The sequence below is a fragment of the Citrus clementina genome, unplaced genomic scaffold, assembly GCF_000493195.1.
Source record: "Citrus clementina cultivar Clemenules unplaced genomic scaffold, Citrus_clementina_v1.0 scaffold_8, whole genome shotgun sequence".
NCBI lineage: Eukaryota > Viridiplantae > Streptophyta > Magnoliopsida > Sapindales > Rutaceae > Citrus > Citrus x clementina.
In genome coordinates this window covers 23,061,684-23,078,804 of record NW_006262022.1, presented here as the reverse complement: position 1 = coordinate 23,078,804, position 17,121 = coordinate 23,061,684, and the positions used below count along the sequence as shown (strand labels likewise).

At 33.7% G+C, this 17,121-nt stretch overlaps 3 protein-coding genes across 5 annotated transcripts; 1 reads left to right on the top strand and 2 right to left on the bottom strand.

The window, feature by feature from the left end:
• Positions 1 to 739: 739 nt before the first annotated feature.
• LOC18034062 (zinc finger protein ZAT12) lies at positions 740 to 1,591 on the bottom strand. Its single transcript, XM_006424692.2, has one exon. It carries the CDS (start codon positions 1,464 to 1,466, stop codon positions 987 to 989), a length of 480 nt encoding a protein of 159 aa, XP_006424755.1. The 5' UTR covers positions 1,467 to 1,591; the 3' UTR covers positions 740 to 986.
• A 5,150-nt stretch (positions 1,592 to 6,741) lies between these two features.
• Positions 6,742 to 10,094, top strand: LOC18034044 (methyl-CpG-binding domain-containing protein 7). 3 transcript variants are annotated; one of them, XM_006424689.2, is made up of 7 exons: positions 6,742 to 7,189; positions 7,846 to 7,965; positions 8,155 to 8,268; positions 9,010 to 9,129; positions 9,263 to 9,355; positions 9,475 to 9,710; positions 9,907 to 10,094. In XM_006424689.2, exons 1-6 carry the CDS (start codon positions 6,908 to 6,910, stop codon positions 9,691 to 9,693), a joined length of 948 nt encoding a protein of 315 aa, XP_006424752.1. In that variant the 5' UTR covers positions 6,742 to 6,907; the 3' UTR covers positions 9,694 to 9,710; positions 9,907 to 10,094. The 3 variants fall into 3 exon arrangements, with proteins under 3 accessions (XP_006424752.1, XP_006424753.1, XP_024035720.1); XM_006424690.2 differs by having other exon boundaries at positions 9,475 to 9,715; XM_024179952.1 differs by having other exon boundaries at positions 8,983 to 9,129; positions 9,475 to 9,715.
• Positions 10,095 to 10,480: 386 nt separating this feature from the next.
• On the bottom strand, positions 10,481 to 14,282 carry LOC112096192 (protein ALP1-like). The gene is made up of 2 exons (XM_024179329.1): positions 13,920 to 14,282; positions 10,481 to 11,643 (listed from the first exon to the last, which is right to left on the bottom strand). The coding sequence occupies exons 1-2, from the start codon at positions 14,050 to 14,052 to the stop codon at positions 10,601 to 10,603; spliced, it is 1,176 nt and encodes a 391-aa protein (XP_024035097.1). The 5' UTR covers positions 14,053 to 14,282; the 3' UTR covers positions 10,481 to 10,600.
• Between the last annotated feature and the right edge of the window lie 2,839 nt (positions 14,283 to 17,121).

Sequence of the window (17,121 nt, the reverse complement as noted above, 5' to 3'; positions counted from 1 at the left end):
TATTTATTTTTGTTTATCTTATTAATTTATTTCACATATTTGTTTTTGTGTATTTTTATAGAAATGTTTTAACAGCGTGAGAAGGTTAGTAACGTAATTTCTCACTCTTCTTTATTTTTTTTTTTTTTGTTGACAACGAGAGTGTGAAATTTTAGAATACATCAGAGATAATACAAATAATTAATATGTATATGGCTGTGTATTATGATGATTATTTAAATTAAATACATATACGTCGTAACATGATTCATTTGTTTATAAATGATATGATCCCGCTGATATATTTTAAAATTTTTAATTGAGCAGCAGCCACAACTTGTTTCCAAATATATTCTAGTTGATTATTGCCGTAGTAGTCGAGTCATTTACAACACAGTCCGGATTGCCAACGCTGCGCAGAGAGTTTCTTTCGAAAATCCGGAACCCCATCTTGACTTTGTTGAAGGGTTTTCTACATTTTTGTTTTTAATATATAAACACACGCACACGGGGTTATCAATAAATATATATATACACACAGACGGTTATTATTATTATTATTTTAATCACACAAGGAATTGACCCAGATTAAAGATTATAATATTCTAATTCCGCCGTTTGGACTTTGGAATAGCCTCAAATTAAAAATTTCAGTATTTGAAAAAAAAAGGGGGGGGGGGGTGAAGTTCTAATAATAAGCATGAATCAACAGCAAATGGATAACTCGAACAATTGAAAAAAGAAAAAAAAAAAAGAAAAAAAACGAGGAAACGAACTCTATTACATATATGTACAAAAAATGATATCTCATTATCTCTGGAACTGAAAGCAAAGCTGATGATGAGAATCAATAATAAGAATCTTTTTGTTTTAGCAGTGTACAAATAAATGAATCAATCCGAGAACAAAATCCCAATAAATCGGTAAATACAGAGGGCTGAAAATGAAATTATAAAACCAATTATCTAAAAGGCTATAGACTAATTACTAACAATGAAAGTAACTAACTAAGCGACCCATAACTTCAAATCATCCCCAGTAGGCATCAAGTTCAAATCCAAGCACAAAGCTCTTTTACAACTATTGGATTTCTTCAGAACGGGGAGCTGCAAAAGAGGACGAGTCACCAATCCATCGGCGGCGGCGCCCATGGCAGCTGCTGCCCTGTGTCTCCTCATGTGACCGCCGAGCGCTTGCCCAATAGCAAACTCAAGACCACAAATCGAACACTCGTGCGTTTTAGGCTTCTTGGGGGAAGCTGGTGGCATCTGGGCTTGATCAAAATCTTCCCCTGATGAAGCCATCGTCATCAGCTTCGGCTTCTTGTGACTTGCTCTGTGGCCGCCTAAAGCTTGGAACGATGGGAACTCTTTGTTGCATGTTTTGCATGCAAATACACGCTTTCCCTGGTCTGTTTCGCCAACTTTTGAGAGCAGCATCAAGCAATTTGCGGTGTCAATGGCTGCCATTTCTCTATCTCTCTTCATCACAGACTCAAATATGAATGAGCGAATGGATGAATACGGACTTCTGATTTGAGATTTTTTTTTTCCGAATGTTTTGCTGTCTCAACTGTCTTTTGTTGAATGTGTGGAATGGGAATGTGATACTAGCGGAGGTGGTATATTTATAGTTAATTTTTTAGTTGCTAAGTATGACCTTCAGGTGACTTTGACTAAAATGGCGGACATGGCCCATACTGAATTGGCGATCAAGGTTGGTCTTTTCGTGTAATTTTGGTGAAGGGGAGGGTCGGTTGCGGGGTCGTGACGTTGTTGCCGTGACCGCGTTATTGCTGTACGAACTTGTCAGGAAAGTCACTTTAGGCGAGCAGATTGAAGTCGTCTTCGTTCGACACTTCTAGTATGTGAATCTCTGACTGTTCTAGATGCTTTTTCTATTTATTCGCATTGAAGCGCGTGCAAAACACATGCTATCCAATTTCAGTTGGAAGCTGGAACCATTGTTTTGTCTCAGATGTTAAGAACTTATTATCAAAGCAGTCTCTGCAGTTTGAATAGATAACTATCATGCCTACAAGTTAACCACTTCAATCAAATTTATCCACACCATGAAGCCACCTAACTCCGTACAAATTTAACAGATTCTCACACTTTTACCATTATTCTTTGTTTAATGTACAAAAATTCAAAGAATCAATAAACTATTGTGATGTACTATTGGCAATCAAATAGATTTTCAAACTTTTTAATTTGTTTCAAAGTATATTAATGGGCCAACTATTATAAGTTTCTAATTCTATGTATATTTTGATTTTTAAAATTATCATGTCATGTATTTTATTTTAAATATATATATTTTTTAATAATTTCAATCATTGGTCTCCTATTTCTATTTCAAAATTTACATTCAAAAGTCCAATTAAATTTCTAGAACAACTCCCAAAATACACATGGAAGGACTTGAAGCATTATCCACTTGAGTGAAAAAGCATATCACTTACCCTTATCTCATTAGGATATTTTCATTTATAACCCTCATTAAAAGAGTCTTGTGATTTAGAATTTGTAAACAGTCCCTTGAGATTTTCAAGTAATTTTACTTAATTAACCAACCAAGTTTGAATCTCAAAGAGGTAGTGGCTAAAAAAAATTAGTTTGTGCTTTGTCTATTCTTACCTTTTTTTTGTTTTAAACCAAAAAAAAAAAAAGATTTACTGCTTGCAAATAGAGTAAGATGACAGTGATAAATTTGAGATAATGATAAATTTGTTGACCTATTTGTAGTTTTATGCATATACAAGGATAATATTGATAATTACCCGTTTAGTACCTCAATTTATCCTTTGGAAGCGCGTGGGTATCAGTCAATCCGAAAGCGAAAGTGAGAAAGTGCGTAAAACACTAGCACGGGTCGAGGTTAAGGAAACTTGCACGCGAAGTCTAAACTGGATCCAAGTAACGTCCTTTCTTCGCAAGTCACAACTGTAAATTTACGCGGTCCACTATAGTACAACTAGCAAGTTCAGTAGCAGCTTCCTAATTTCACACACACAATTGAGTACTTGTATTAGTTCTTATTCTGTCTACATTCTAGACGGCTGTACTGCCTGAGCCCCCACAAGTTGAAAAACACAGGAAATTTAAAAAAAAAAAAAAAAAAGGGTCATATCATATGGCCACTACCACTAGGTTGTTAGCCTAGTCTTTGTCTTTACAAATGAGGCGACTCAATTACTTTATCGGCGGCCTGCAGTGAAACTATGGGTGGGTATCGGATCGGATTTGGATAGATCTGATCCGATCCGCATTCTGTTTCAAATCCAAATCGATATAATCTGTGCAGTCTGATCAGATTTGATTCGGATCGGATCGGATCAGATTCAGATTAATTCGAATAATCCAATCGGATTGCACTACTCCTTAAAAAAAAGTAAAAATTAAATGAAAAATTGAAAACTTAAACAGTTAAACTTAATTCCCAAATCACAAAACAACCCAGCCGCACGACCACAAAACAAACCAACCTACGACCACAAACCACACACACAACGACTTACGCCGTCGACAACACAAACCGAACGAACCCAGTCGTATCTTGATCCACGTCCAGCTGCCACTCACGACGAGCAGCTGACAGCAACAGCAACCTCACGACTACTGACTCGTTCATTGTGTAAGGTTCCTGTCTTTATTGCATGATTGTCTAAGGATTTGAATGTGTAGTATTTGATGAGCAAATCAAGAAGACGAAGCGTGAACACTAGATTGAAGGCTGCTGCAGAGAGATAAGCTCTCGGCTTACCCATATTTGGATGTTTAATTATCATATGACACCCTGAGCTTCTGATAATGAAGCTAATGAAAGAATTGTGTAAGGACTTTTGTTTTCATTAATTCTAGATTTCATTAAATTTTTTGTATTGTCAAAAAGGCCCAAATCCGAATTCAATCCGAACCGATTTGAATCCAAACTTAACCGAAATATTCATCTGATCCGAGTCCGATCCGAATTATTTCGGATCAGATTAGATCGGATTTGAAGTTCGAATTAAAATCAGATAATTTTTTTTTTTCAATCTGAAGTATCCGAAATCTGATTGAATTCATCCAAATTCGATCCGAATATGAAATTACCCGGCCCTCGGTGAAACTGTGCCTCCTAAGCAATATAAATTATTTGACATAAAATTTTAAAACATCTAATTACTCAATCAAAAAATACATTGAAAACTGATTTATATTCTAGTCTTATAATTTTTTTTTTCCCAGTTAAGGGAATCTAATATGCAGAGTGCTACTTCGTTCCTGACATGTGGTTGATCAATGATCACAGGGCGGCTCCTATCTACCCTGTCTGGATTCAAAGTGATCACATGACGCATGATCGTGTATACACATGATGAAAAAAACTCATTCATTGAACTTCATGTTCAAGATTTGGTCTTATTCAAGCAAAAATTTCAAATGCACGCGGCCCCTTAAAATGTGGCAAATTATATCACAAAATCTCCAAATATGTCAAAATCTGGACAAATTCAAGCAAAAATTTACGGCCTAATTAACTTTCAAATATGTATTGCATGAAACACGGGCACCTGCCAATAGATTCCGCTGCATGGAGCTTAACCAGCTTTTACGTTCACACTGTCGAGTCTAATAGGGGATTAGTTTACAGCAGCTTAGTTTAATTTATGTCTACATTTAAAAATTGTGACTTGTGAGCCTAACATAAGCACTGACGACGGTGATACGATAACGTCAGTCCTTAGTTAACAAAAACGAAGTTTGATTTATATTTCGAATGATATCACGAATGACCTAACTATTGCCTCATGCTTACTTACACGACAGACAGCTCTTGCGTTTTGTGCAAGAATATATTAAATGTAATCAACTCCTTTCTCAGCACTCCATTGACAGAATAATATAGTGTTTGAACTTTGTACTAGTGCTAAACCATATGAGATTTGTCAACCAAAAGCGGACCGGTTTTATATATTTATTTGGTATTAAATATTGAGTGATGAGAAAGTGATTTAAACTTTGAGTGGGATAAATTTTCCTAAGACACGTAATAAGGGTCTGTTTGGGATTGTTTTTGGGAGGTTTAAAACTGATTTTGAAATGTAAACGGTAATTTTAATGTTTGGTAAGAAAAAATTAAAATCATTTTTGTCAAAACTAGCCCCTCCTACAGTCGATTTTAAAAAGTAAGAAATGAATAGTTTTTAAATTCTGATTTTGAGAATCAATTTTATCCTTTAATGCAATTCTATAAATATCCTTAAAATTATTAAATAAACCCAAAATTATCCTTATTCAAATTGGAAACAAAATTACTATTTTAATATATTTTTATTATAATTCATCAATATCAATTTGTTGGTCAAATTATTATTAAGTTTGTTTCACTGTATTATAAATTTAATTATCGTTTGTTTTAAGATAAAAAAATAAAAAAAATAAAATCAATATATTATAAATTTTATTTTTAATAAAAATTAGTATAACACACAATTAAAAAAATTATATACACATGTTCTTACATGTATAAATAAATAAGAACATGTATATATAATATTTTATCATACATTATCTATATTTTAATCATTAGTTTTCTTTCAGCGGTTTAATAGTAAAATGAGAGATTGCCACTTTCCCCTCTACAGTAATTAACATATACCATTTACCCCTTTATTGTTTTTATAATGGCCAAAAACCCCCATGACAACATAAGTTTACAATATTACCCTTATTTTTAATTACTCTTTTATTTACATTTATTTTAAATTAAATAAATTATATGAATAGAAACTAAATAAAAAAATTAAGTATTAAAAACAAGAAATATATGTTTTGATATAAGCAAAAAAATTAATAATAAATTTTTTTCTTGTAATTATTTATTTTGTGAACATTTTCTTATAATAAACATTTTGTAATATTTTAAAATTAAATGTAAAAAATATAGGTAAAATATTTTATTATTTATCTTATAATAAATTTTTATTTGTCGTTCAAATTTTCTTATAATAAGTTTTTTATCATTTTATAATAACTTTCTTATATATTTATTATAAGAAAATTTTTACAAAATAAATAAGTACAAGAAAAAAAATTATTATTTATTTTTTTCTCATATCAAAACATATATTTCTTGTTTTCAATGCTTAATTTTTTATTTAGTTTCTATTCATGTGATTTGTTTAATTTATAATAAATGAAAATAAAAGAGTAGTTGAAAATAAGGGTAATATTGTAAACTTATGCTGTCAGGAGGGGTTTTTGGCCATTATAAAAACAGCATGGGGGAAAATAATATATGTTGATTACTGCAGGGGGGAAATTGACAATCTCCCTAGTAAAATTACGAAACGTCTATAATTGTTTTCAAAATTCATAGTATTTCTGAAAATAAAATTTAACAAACAATTAACTGATTATTTCTACAACACAACTAACAACAATTATTTTAGAAGTTACAACATTCTCGAATTGACTCTTAAGTGAAAAAAAATAGGTTTATAAATATGAGCATTATTTAACAAAATAAGAGATTTTTTATTTTAATAAGTTAGAAGACAAAAAAAAATATTTATAGGTGTGCGTCTCTAAAGGATTCTTTATTTTAATAAAGTGCTAGATCTACAGTAAAGACTAATTCAAAATTGATGCTATAATGTTTCTATTAATGCAAAAATACAAATTCCATTCCCACACGTGAATAAAATGTTAGTATGGACTTCCAATATGTTAGAAGACACTTAAAAAAATTTTCGATTCAGAGTGGAGGCGTTAAAGAGTTAAAGACGGAACGACTTGTAGTTTACTAATGTTAGCTTTTGTATTTTGCAACAAGAACGAATAAATAAATGACAAGTTAAATCTTATCCAGATAAAATTATGTGAAATCCAAGTTATATTGACTGTAGAAAGCATTTAATTGACTGTCAGTCTCGGTGATAATGGTGAGTGCCGAGTGCTCTTATCAAAATAAAACTAAAACAGACAGGAGAATGTCGTCAGTGCAGAAGAAGAAGAAGAAGAAGAAGAAGAAGGTAGTGGCCTCGCCGTCAAATCTGCAAATCGCGGGAGGAGAAATGCAAGAATCATCAAGGGAAATGGAGTGGCAGCTGGTGGACCGCAACTCTACCTTTTCTAAATCTTCCTTCAAATTGCCACGTGGCTGGTCCGTTGAGGAACGCCCTCGTACTCACTCTCCTACCCGCCCTGACCGGATCGACAAGGTGCTTCAGTTTCTTTATTTACGAAAGACCTACAGTATAATTATAATGGCCTTTCAAGTATTTTAATTTTATAATGCACAAGCTTTCTTTTTTTTTTTTTTAACACAATTAGTGTTTTTAATTTTTACCTTTGGGAATGGTAATTTTGTAGACCTGACAGTCCGAAGAAGTTGCAGAGAAAGAATGATGGAATTGGGTTTGATTCATATAGAAATGAAATCAGCTAGAAATAAATAATGCTCATCATTTACCTTTGATTCTTGGTTAATGAGTCTGTACTCTGTTAAAATCTAGACCAATAAATCTTAACGTTGTCACTCAAGGGGTCAGACAATTTCACTTAGAGAATTGTATTGTTCATGCACTAAATTTGATGTTTTTCTTTGTGCGAGGCTCTATGCCAAATAGTTTATTGGTCCAGATTTTAAGACAATGAGGGCATCCGCACCTGATAATGTTTCTTTCACTTGGTTAATTAGCTAGATGATGAGACCTGTAGCTTAACTTCTTTCTTCTTACACTAAAGTGCTTTTGTGTGAAGCTGTGCATTTATTTTGTCTCCACAAAGGGCTTGAACATTTTAATTAACTTTGGCATCCTTCTGTATGATCCTTTCAATTGGATGTCGTTTCATTTGTTTTCCTTGTTTCATGCAGTACTACTATGAGCCGAGGACTGGACGGCAGTTTCGTTCCTTGTTATCTATTCAGAAATATCTAACAGGGGAAGAAGATACCGTTAGTCCCAAGAGAGTGAAGTATGGTAATGTACAAAACGTAAGTTTTTAAATCATCTTCTTTTTTGTTTATGGCAAAACAACGGTTCTGTTACTATAAGGGTATTATGTCTTGACTTGTCTTTTTGCTGCAAGAACTGGTTGCGTGCATTTTCTGTATGGGTCTTTATCTTTTAATAATTAAATTTAGTCAAGGTAAATCTTATCTATTACATCAATGTTGATGCAGATGCAAATTGTGCCCTGTGCCACTAAGAGTGCTGCATCATTTGGACTGCCTGATAATTGGATTGTTCAGGAGATTCCCCGTAAGAATATCAACTATGCCGGTACTATTGACAGGGTACTTTTCTTTCTTTTCTTCTTTCTCTGCAATGTTGAGTATGTTCTTCATACTAGGTTAGCTTGAGGAGTTTAGATGTGTGTCTATCATGCTAACACACATAGTGATCGACATTATAAATGTCTATTGAAGTACGTAACTGTGCCAGACTGTATGCACAGGGGTAGTCACATAGATACTGCTAAGATTTTGGATGGGTAAATCACCTGGCATTCCATGTATACAGAGATATTTTTTAGGTATAAAGCCTTAGTTGAGTATATGATCACTTGCATTGTTTGGTTATGGTCATTTGACTCATTTCCGTTTTCTACAGATTGAATAAGAGCACTTAAAGCTAAAGGATACTTTCTTTTGGGTTTCATTCAAGTGTCAACTAACGAATACTCTGGTGCCTTTTGAAAACCAAAAGATGCTGTAGTTCTTTGTTAAAATTTTGCATCATCAAAAACAAAAATGCTTAATGCTTCCTGGATGGAAGAGATTCCAAGTTCCCTGTAATTGTTTTGTTCAATTCTTTTGGTTTTGCTTTTGTACAAAATCTGGTCTTTAGAACCCAGACAAGCATTGAAGTAAAGATTTTATCTACAAATGAATACCTGATCAAATTTGGGGGGTGGGGTGGGAGGAGGGAGACTTGGAAAATCCAAATTGATCTATAGCATGATGGAAAATATGTGGATAGAGCTGAATTTAGGTCTTTTTTTTAAGCAGTTCTTCCTTTTAAGTTCTATACTGCAGTATTACATTGAGCCAGGGACTGGATTTCGATTTCGTTCTCGGTTAGCTGCTGAGAGATACCTTCAAGAAGTGAGAAAAAGTAAATCAACGACCAATGCAAAAGAAGGCAATCTGTTAGCCGTGAGTTTAATCTGTAAATTTTTTATTTCAGTTAAACTTTGAATTTTTCCATTCCTGAAAGTTTTATTCAGGGTCACTCTGCTGTCCTTTATCACACCATTGTGGCTTTCAGCTGAAAAATATTTCTGATTAGGACCTTCCACTGAGAATCATTGTGAAGCGACAAAAAGATGCCAAAAAGATTAAAGTCACATCCAAGGAAGGAAAACCAGGCTGTCATTCTGCTGTGAGTTTGAGCAATGAGTGACATCTAACTTCATGTTTAAAAATAACATAATTGCTGTTTTTTTTTTTTTGGTTCATTGAAAAAGGTGGTGAGAACATTTTTTTTTCCCCCTTTTGCAGCATGCAAAGAATTCTGTTTGTTGCGAGAAAGATGTCTTGACCAAGGGGGCAAATGCTTCGACTCTTAATATTGCTAGCCCGCCAGCGAAAGTTAAATGGGTTCTCGGTGGTCCTGGGGGAAATGTATGGAATGCTTTGATGAACGAATCTGTGGTCCCAGATTCTGTAAAGCAAGAATGGTCCGAAATATTTGTATTTTCTATCAACCAAAATTATTGATAAAACCTAGTTCCGAAGTAAGGTAATTTTTCTCTCACATATAATTCCCTGACACTAAGATTATTCACAGTGTCTCTAGTGTTAGTTTATAGGAGCATGCTATCGTTATCAGGGATCTTATTACAAAAGTGTGGATTCATAAAGATAAAAGAGTTTCATCTTCATGATTCGATCAAATGGCTAATCCTCGCAATTGACTTGCTGGTTTTGCAGCTTAATGACTAGAGACAGAGAGATTCAAGAAAATAGCATGGTGTGATCATGGGCAGTGTCCTGGTTGACTCAGAAATGCAGCTTTTTGTATACAAGTAGATAAAACTTTCAGCTCTTGCTTAAGATTTAAGACCTGCATACTTTGCAAAGTTCTAATCGAAATGACGCATGAATGGTCTCTGTCTGAACATTTCTTGCTTTGTTTGGTCGGGAGTTGCAAACCTAATGGATAAATAGATATGTGGGTCGTTCTGAATCTAGACTTGTTTGATGTTTCCACTTCTTCAGGTCGAAGCTTTTATCCTGCTAATTATCTATCACCATCATTGATCTTCATTCTGAAAATTTTGGACTTCAAACTTCAAAGAAGCTATAATACTAGCTTGGAAAATTTAATGAACTTGAAATAATCATGGCATATGAAACCAAATTATCCATCTTAATCATTTCTGTGCCAATACATCATAGCAGCGACATTTGGTTGTCTTAATCAATGCCTTGTTAATTACAAGAGCATTACCCAGTAGTGCGGCAAGCATAGAATTTCAACGAAATAATTTACGAAGAAAGGCAAATTGGCTTTGACTTGCTCTATATAATTTTGATTTTTCACCAAGATTTTGAATCAGAAGTCTAGCTAAATGACAGTTAGAACAATATCAACTATTCAATCCACCATTGTAAATAATCAGGATTAAGGCGGCAATTTTCCAGACAAATAGAGAGACAACTTATCTCTCAAATATTCACCCTCCCTGTCAGCAGTTTCACAAACCTGTTGGTGGTAACCAGAGTCGTGGTCATGAAGCAGAGGTATTTCATCCTGCATCTCGTCCTCTAAATCAATAACAATGTTATGAAGCAAGCAGCAAACGAGAATAATTCTTGGTAACTTGTGCTTGTCAGGTCTCCACATCACACCTTGAATGATCTTCCACTTATCTTTCAATCTTGCCAGTGCCCTTTGTGCCACCAAGTGAGAAGCAGAGTGCCGTCTATTGAACTCAGAGCCCAACTCTGGAAGCTCCTGTCCTTTATAAGGAGTTACAAGATATGGCAGGAAAGGATAGCCGGAATCCCCAATTATATACTCTCTTATTTCTGATCCTCCAGAGAGCTCCAAAATTTTCCCATTCAACCTCTTCCCTTCTTCACACAACTTGTAGAAATTCGAACTCCGAAAGATCAACCGGTCTTCCATTTTTCCTGGCCATCCTGTGACTATATCCCGGAACCTCATTTCAGGGTCCACAATTGCCTGGAGGACCATGCTGTGATTCTTCATGTGATCAAGCCACAGATTATTTGTGGGGTCTGAAGAGGGCAGACACATGAGTATATGGGTGGTATCAATCACACCACAACAATTAGGGAGGCCTTGTATTTTCTCAAATTTGGATTTTATCTCTGCCATTTCGGTTTCAGAAGGCCATTGCAGGTGCTGAAGTCCCTTTTGTTCCATGGCCTCAACAAAACGCCAGGTCACTTGAGACACAGTTGAGTGATGTAGCCCACATGAATCACCAATTGACATCAATGAATCACCAGAACTCAGCCTTCTTAAAGCTATAGCTACTTGATCGCGGAAAGACAAATGTTTGCCACTTGTGAATGAAAAACCTCCTGTCTTGACCACCATTTTTTCTTCCACAAGTGAACATATGTAGTCAAAAGTTCTTCTGGAGATCTTGAAAACAGATTTGAACTTATCTAAACCCTTCAATGGAGATTGAAAACCTGCAGACAGGAAGGGTAAAAGAAGAGAAATTAGATCAGTTTTAAATGTCTAGATTGATATCAAAGCGTGAAGCTGCATAAAGCATCATTAAATTATCGACATCAAAGTAAGAGCGTGTGGATGGAAAATATGACAACAAAATTGATTGAGAAATAGACAGCCATCATAATAAAAATTGAATATTAGCTGACATGCTTCATTTTGAATAAGAGTGACAAATAATTTCAACAATTTTTAGTCACACTAACAGATATCTTGTCTGGCAGACTGAAATAACAACAACGATTTCAATATGCAACACAAAGCATTTGATCACAGCATAGACAACCACATTTTCAAATAACCATAGTTTCAGCAGTACTTGAGCTAACAAAATCTCTGTAGTTTAGTAATTGTGCTTGCTTAGGAACCCAATCAAATTTTAATTGCTACTCCAGTGCAAGCACGTTTCTAAAATCACATACTTAAACCTTTTAAGGAGTTAAGGAGAAATAAACCACCGTACTATATTCATTACCTTTTGGCAAAAGTTTTATTGTTTGTGTGTGTTTATCAAAGTGCCATGGCAAGCACATCATAATCTGAAGGATTATTGCAAGTCGTTGAGCATTACAACTGCTATTCTCATAATAAGTGCAGAAATGATTTGTCTCCACGAGAAACAAAAGGATATAAAGACATCCAAATTTTCAAAAGTGAAACACATGGCAGTGAGGACGTGAGTGTTGAAACAGAGCGTTAGTAGTGGTACACAATACTATATTTGAAGGTTTATCAAGCTTTCATCAATGTGCAATCAGTAAGCAAATGACAAAATTATTTATTTGCAGCAAGGAGGGTCTCGGACATGTATCTGGCAGCGACGGTCAAAATTCACAATAGTTTACAATGCAGATTTCTCATTTTGACAGGTGCATTTGCCACATTATACGTGCAACTGCATTTAACCAGAAAGCTATAAGCAGATAAACTTCTTTTTATCATTCTATCAAACATACCAATGATCCTACACGATAAAATTGCCAAATACTACTTATCTCAATGAATGATCAATATTCGCCCAATCCTTTTAGATAAATTCCTCGCCATATCAAAGTGGAAGACAAAAATTAATTTACATTACAAGCAAATTTAACATTTTGAATTCCTGCAAATGCTCATATAAAAAATGTGTTTAGATAGATAAAGACATAATATAAGAAACTATCCTTTGAAAATTAAGAAATAAACTCTCCACGCAGCACCAAACAAATTGGTTTGAGTTTCTCAACAAATGATATAGAGCCCTCTAGATAAACATTGAAACCTTGAGAAACAGGGCTGATACAGCTAATTTGAGAAGATGCGAAAGAAGCCCCCCCACCACTTCAACTATGTCCAACTCCATAAGAAGCCTTCAATACAGTCAGTTTCTAATCTAAAATAGCAGCAGCTCTATTTCACTTTTCAGCTTCTACAATCTTTCAAAAGTTGGATCAGTTATGCAACTCAGAGGTGAGATGCATGATAATCTGATTTCTGATATAAACCAATAGATATTTTCTTAGCGATACTCCTTTAAGAAGAAGAAGAAACTAAAAATTTCATACTCTCTTGGGCAGGTTACAAAAGTAACTGTTCGAACTTATCGTAATCTGGGTTTCAAATGTATTCTGCAGCAGTCGACAATGAAATTTACATTTCTTGAAGAGAAAATAAGATTAGTATTATTTACTTCCTAATTTCTTTCATTTTCTTCTGAAAGAAGTATTCCATTCTCATTTTCCTCAATGTAAGATAATTGAAATTATTAAGTTCTCTACAGCAACATGAACAGACACCTTCCAGGGATCGAATTTCTTTCAAATCATTAGGTATTGGTGAGTCACATGCTACTTGAATTGGCAAGATACAGTTTTTCTCTAAGATTTTGCTACGTAGCAATTATTAATATATATTTATATGATGGGAAAAAAAATGAAACCTTTCGTCATATCCTCTTCAACATTCGATTAGACAACAAAGGAGAATTTTAGGTGAACAGAACGACTCAAATTTCGGATTGGGGATCCTCCCTATACGCTTTCAAATGCATTTGCAGTATATCAAGAAATAAACTTGAACAATATTATAAGCCGAAGAGAAGAAAAAACAATAAATGTGAATGATATCATAAATGGTCAAGAAGAACAGTATCAACAAACCAAAAACATATAAAAGAATAAACAATCTAATCTGCAAAAACAGCGTGAAAGCCGACAGAGTAAAAGAAGTAAAATTGTGAAAGAGTAGATACCATTAATCCTCTTGGAGTATTCAAGCCACCAAACAAAAGATGCTTCCTGTTCTGAAGACCCAGAAGCAGAAGCATTTCCTTCAGCCTTCTTCTCAATCTTTCTCCTTTTCTTTGACCCTCTTATAGGAGCCATCACATCAGCTAAACAAAACCCAATTGACTCAAAACTCGATACCAAGAAACCCGCTTAGAAACCCACTTAGCTTCTAACAACAACAATCATACACTCCATGCTATATAATTATTCACATAAAAACCAATACCCATTAATCAAATATCATGAGACAATGATGAAAAATTTTACCAGGTTATGACTTATGACATGCAAGACAGCTGTATGATCTAGTAGACAAGGTTAGTTAACACTTCATTTTGTTAATGTCTGTAGAGTTTTCATTATGTGGTTGTGCTTTACAAGCATGCAATGAAAGAACTAAGTATTGAAGAAGCTATAAAGTACAAATGGGTAACGGATGAAAATCAAAGCAACACATGTTGGTTTTTTGTTTGTTGGACGATAATGTGGCCAGAGAAGTGAGAGACATGGGGATTCAACTGTTTGCAATTTTTATTGCAATAGCAAATGGCCAAGAGCCAATAACCAGGAGGGTTTTACTTTTAAAAATAAATATAAATGCTTTTTAGGGGAAAAATTAGTACGCTACACTTACTCTTTTGATAATTCTTTAAATGGTAAAATGGGACAAGATTAGTTATTTGTCAGAATAAACTTAAATGTTATGAATTCTCTGATCAAATCATGCAGCACATGTTTTTGTTGACAGTATTAATTACATCACTTCAAGTAATTTGATTTGCAGAAGGAGAAGTAACGAGATGAAATCTAAATTCAAACTTACTGATCTACCTGACTGTTCTAAAAGTTATAATGCTCCTGCGTTAAATGAATTAATCATTATAGTTTTATGGCGTCCATTTTCATTAGAAATTAGAAGGATAACGTGTCAAGAGAGTCGAGATGCGTAACGGACAATTTTTTTGCCCCCGACATGATAGGTGTTGATTAACGGGAGGTTTGCATGACGGATTGAACACACCAACATTGGTTTTAAGGGAAATCCTGTTGCTGGTGAATGGTGATGTTGTCTAAATTTAATAATTTATGATAAATTAGTAATTGAATAATTAAAATAGAAAAGTTGAGTAGATCTATCTAAAAAAAAAAAATCTTGATTTTTTAACTTATTTATTTCTCTTTAAAGCAAAGTTTTTTCTTCTTCTTTTTCCCTGAGAAATAATGCTTCGTTTTGCATTGTGGTAACTGTAAAATAGAAACTTTAACCATCAGATGAAATTTGAGTGGCCCATAAACACCACTAATTTTTATTAAAATGTTATTTATTATCATTTTTAGAGAATATTTTTGAGTAAATAGTTATAATAAAAAAAAAATCAATTGTGTTGTCAAAGACGAACTACAAATATTTACCCAACACTTTGACAAATAACTCTTTACAATAAAGGTTGGGGTAGAAACATTCAAGAAGTTTCAAATAATTTTAAGGGCGTTTTTTCGAATTACCTCTCGTGAAATGACAATCTTTTTAAAAAAAAAAAATCGATACTATTGAAAGCCTCAAATTATCCTCATTTTTATTTTAAAATTAAGAAAAAAGTGGGCGCGTTGATGAAAATTTTTTACCTTCTTAATGGAAATGAGAGGTAAGCTAAAATTTATAATAATATGAGAGATATTTTAAAGACTGTTGTTTTACGAATGGTATTCGTAATGAACCCTAATTTTGAACCCTGTAATCTTTGACTATGCTGCAGGCAAAACTACCGTGCCCAATGCAGACGCTGGGCATATTTAGCCATGCGGACATACATTCACGGAATCATTAATAAGGCCTAAACCCAAAATGTTTGGGCAGCAGAAACTGCAAGTCGCCCAATCATGCTTAGTGCGGACCAAATGAAGATAACAGATTAAATCCAAGAGCTAAACAATCTTATTTGTCTTGGGGGTACGGGAAGACAGAGTCTGATATGGACCATAGTTATAAAAGCCACAATAATTCTTCAGGCCCAAGCACTGGGTTCTGCTACAAGCCGACAATTATCTAATTTTTTAAATATAAACAAACCGAAGAGTGTTAGTTCTCCCCACCGAATCAAAATTCAAAACCCGATCAAGTCCAAAACGACACAGTTTTGATTCTGAAAATAAACCCACGAATACGACACAGTTAACAGTTTAGCCCATTATTGAAAATTTAAAAAACAAAAAAAACAAAATCTCATTATCCTTAACCACGATTCTAGAGTAAGAGAAGCCACACAATTAAAACCCATTTTCCTACTCACGACCAAAACTCATCGTATCACTGCATTGAATTTAAAAACGAAGTAAATGCGATTCAATCCGAATGTGATCGGATCGGATCGGATCAACCTGAATTCGATCCGACGCCCACCCCTAGCAGAATTGGTGGAGAAGGTATCTTCAGTTATTTATATAGATACTTCATAATTTGAAATCAATAAAGTTCAAGATTAAGATGTCTGATCCTATGCCATCAGCTGCAATTAAAATCAATGATAATTTGTAATTTTTTCTAGAGGAAATATCTAGTAGAATGGAGTTTAGAAATCCACTTTGTGTTACTTTTGAACATGAGGTGAGTTCAGCAATTCTTATACAAGCTTGCCACTAGAGCCAACCAACTTTAAAATAAATAATTGTAATATATGCAATATAAATAATTACATTTACACAATTTTATTCTTAGTATATTGTTTTGTATTTTAAAATTGGTGTATGAAACTTGTGATGCTGAGACATTTTGTGTTTGAAAAATGAATTTCTTATTTGTAAATGGATGAAGAAATCTATTTTCTTAGCAAGGAGCATTGACAATTTGATTTTTAGATTTTCTTTAAAATTCAACAATATTTAGAATGTTGTGCAAGTTTTCAGAATATAATTAAACATGTTAGTGCATTACAAATAAAATTTGAGGTGTGATTTAAACAACTCTACACTAGCTTGACATATGATAAAATTGTATCAATCAAAACTGCTAGTGAAATAGTAACAATAGTTAATAAAATTAAAATACTAATCCCATTAAAAAATATTTTTCAAGATTTGAATTAGGCCCACCAAAGTTTAGGCTTAAAAGTACAGCTTATTACAATCGCATTATTCATACTTTATTATCTCTAATTGCAATCACAT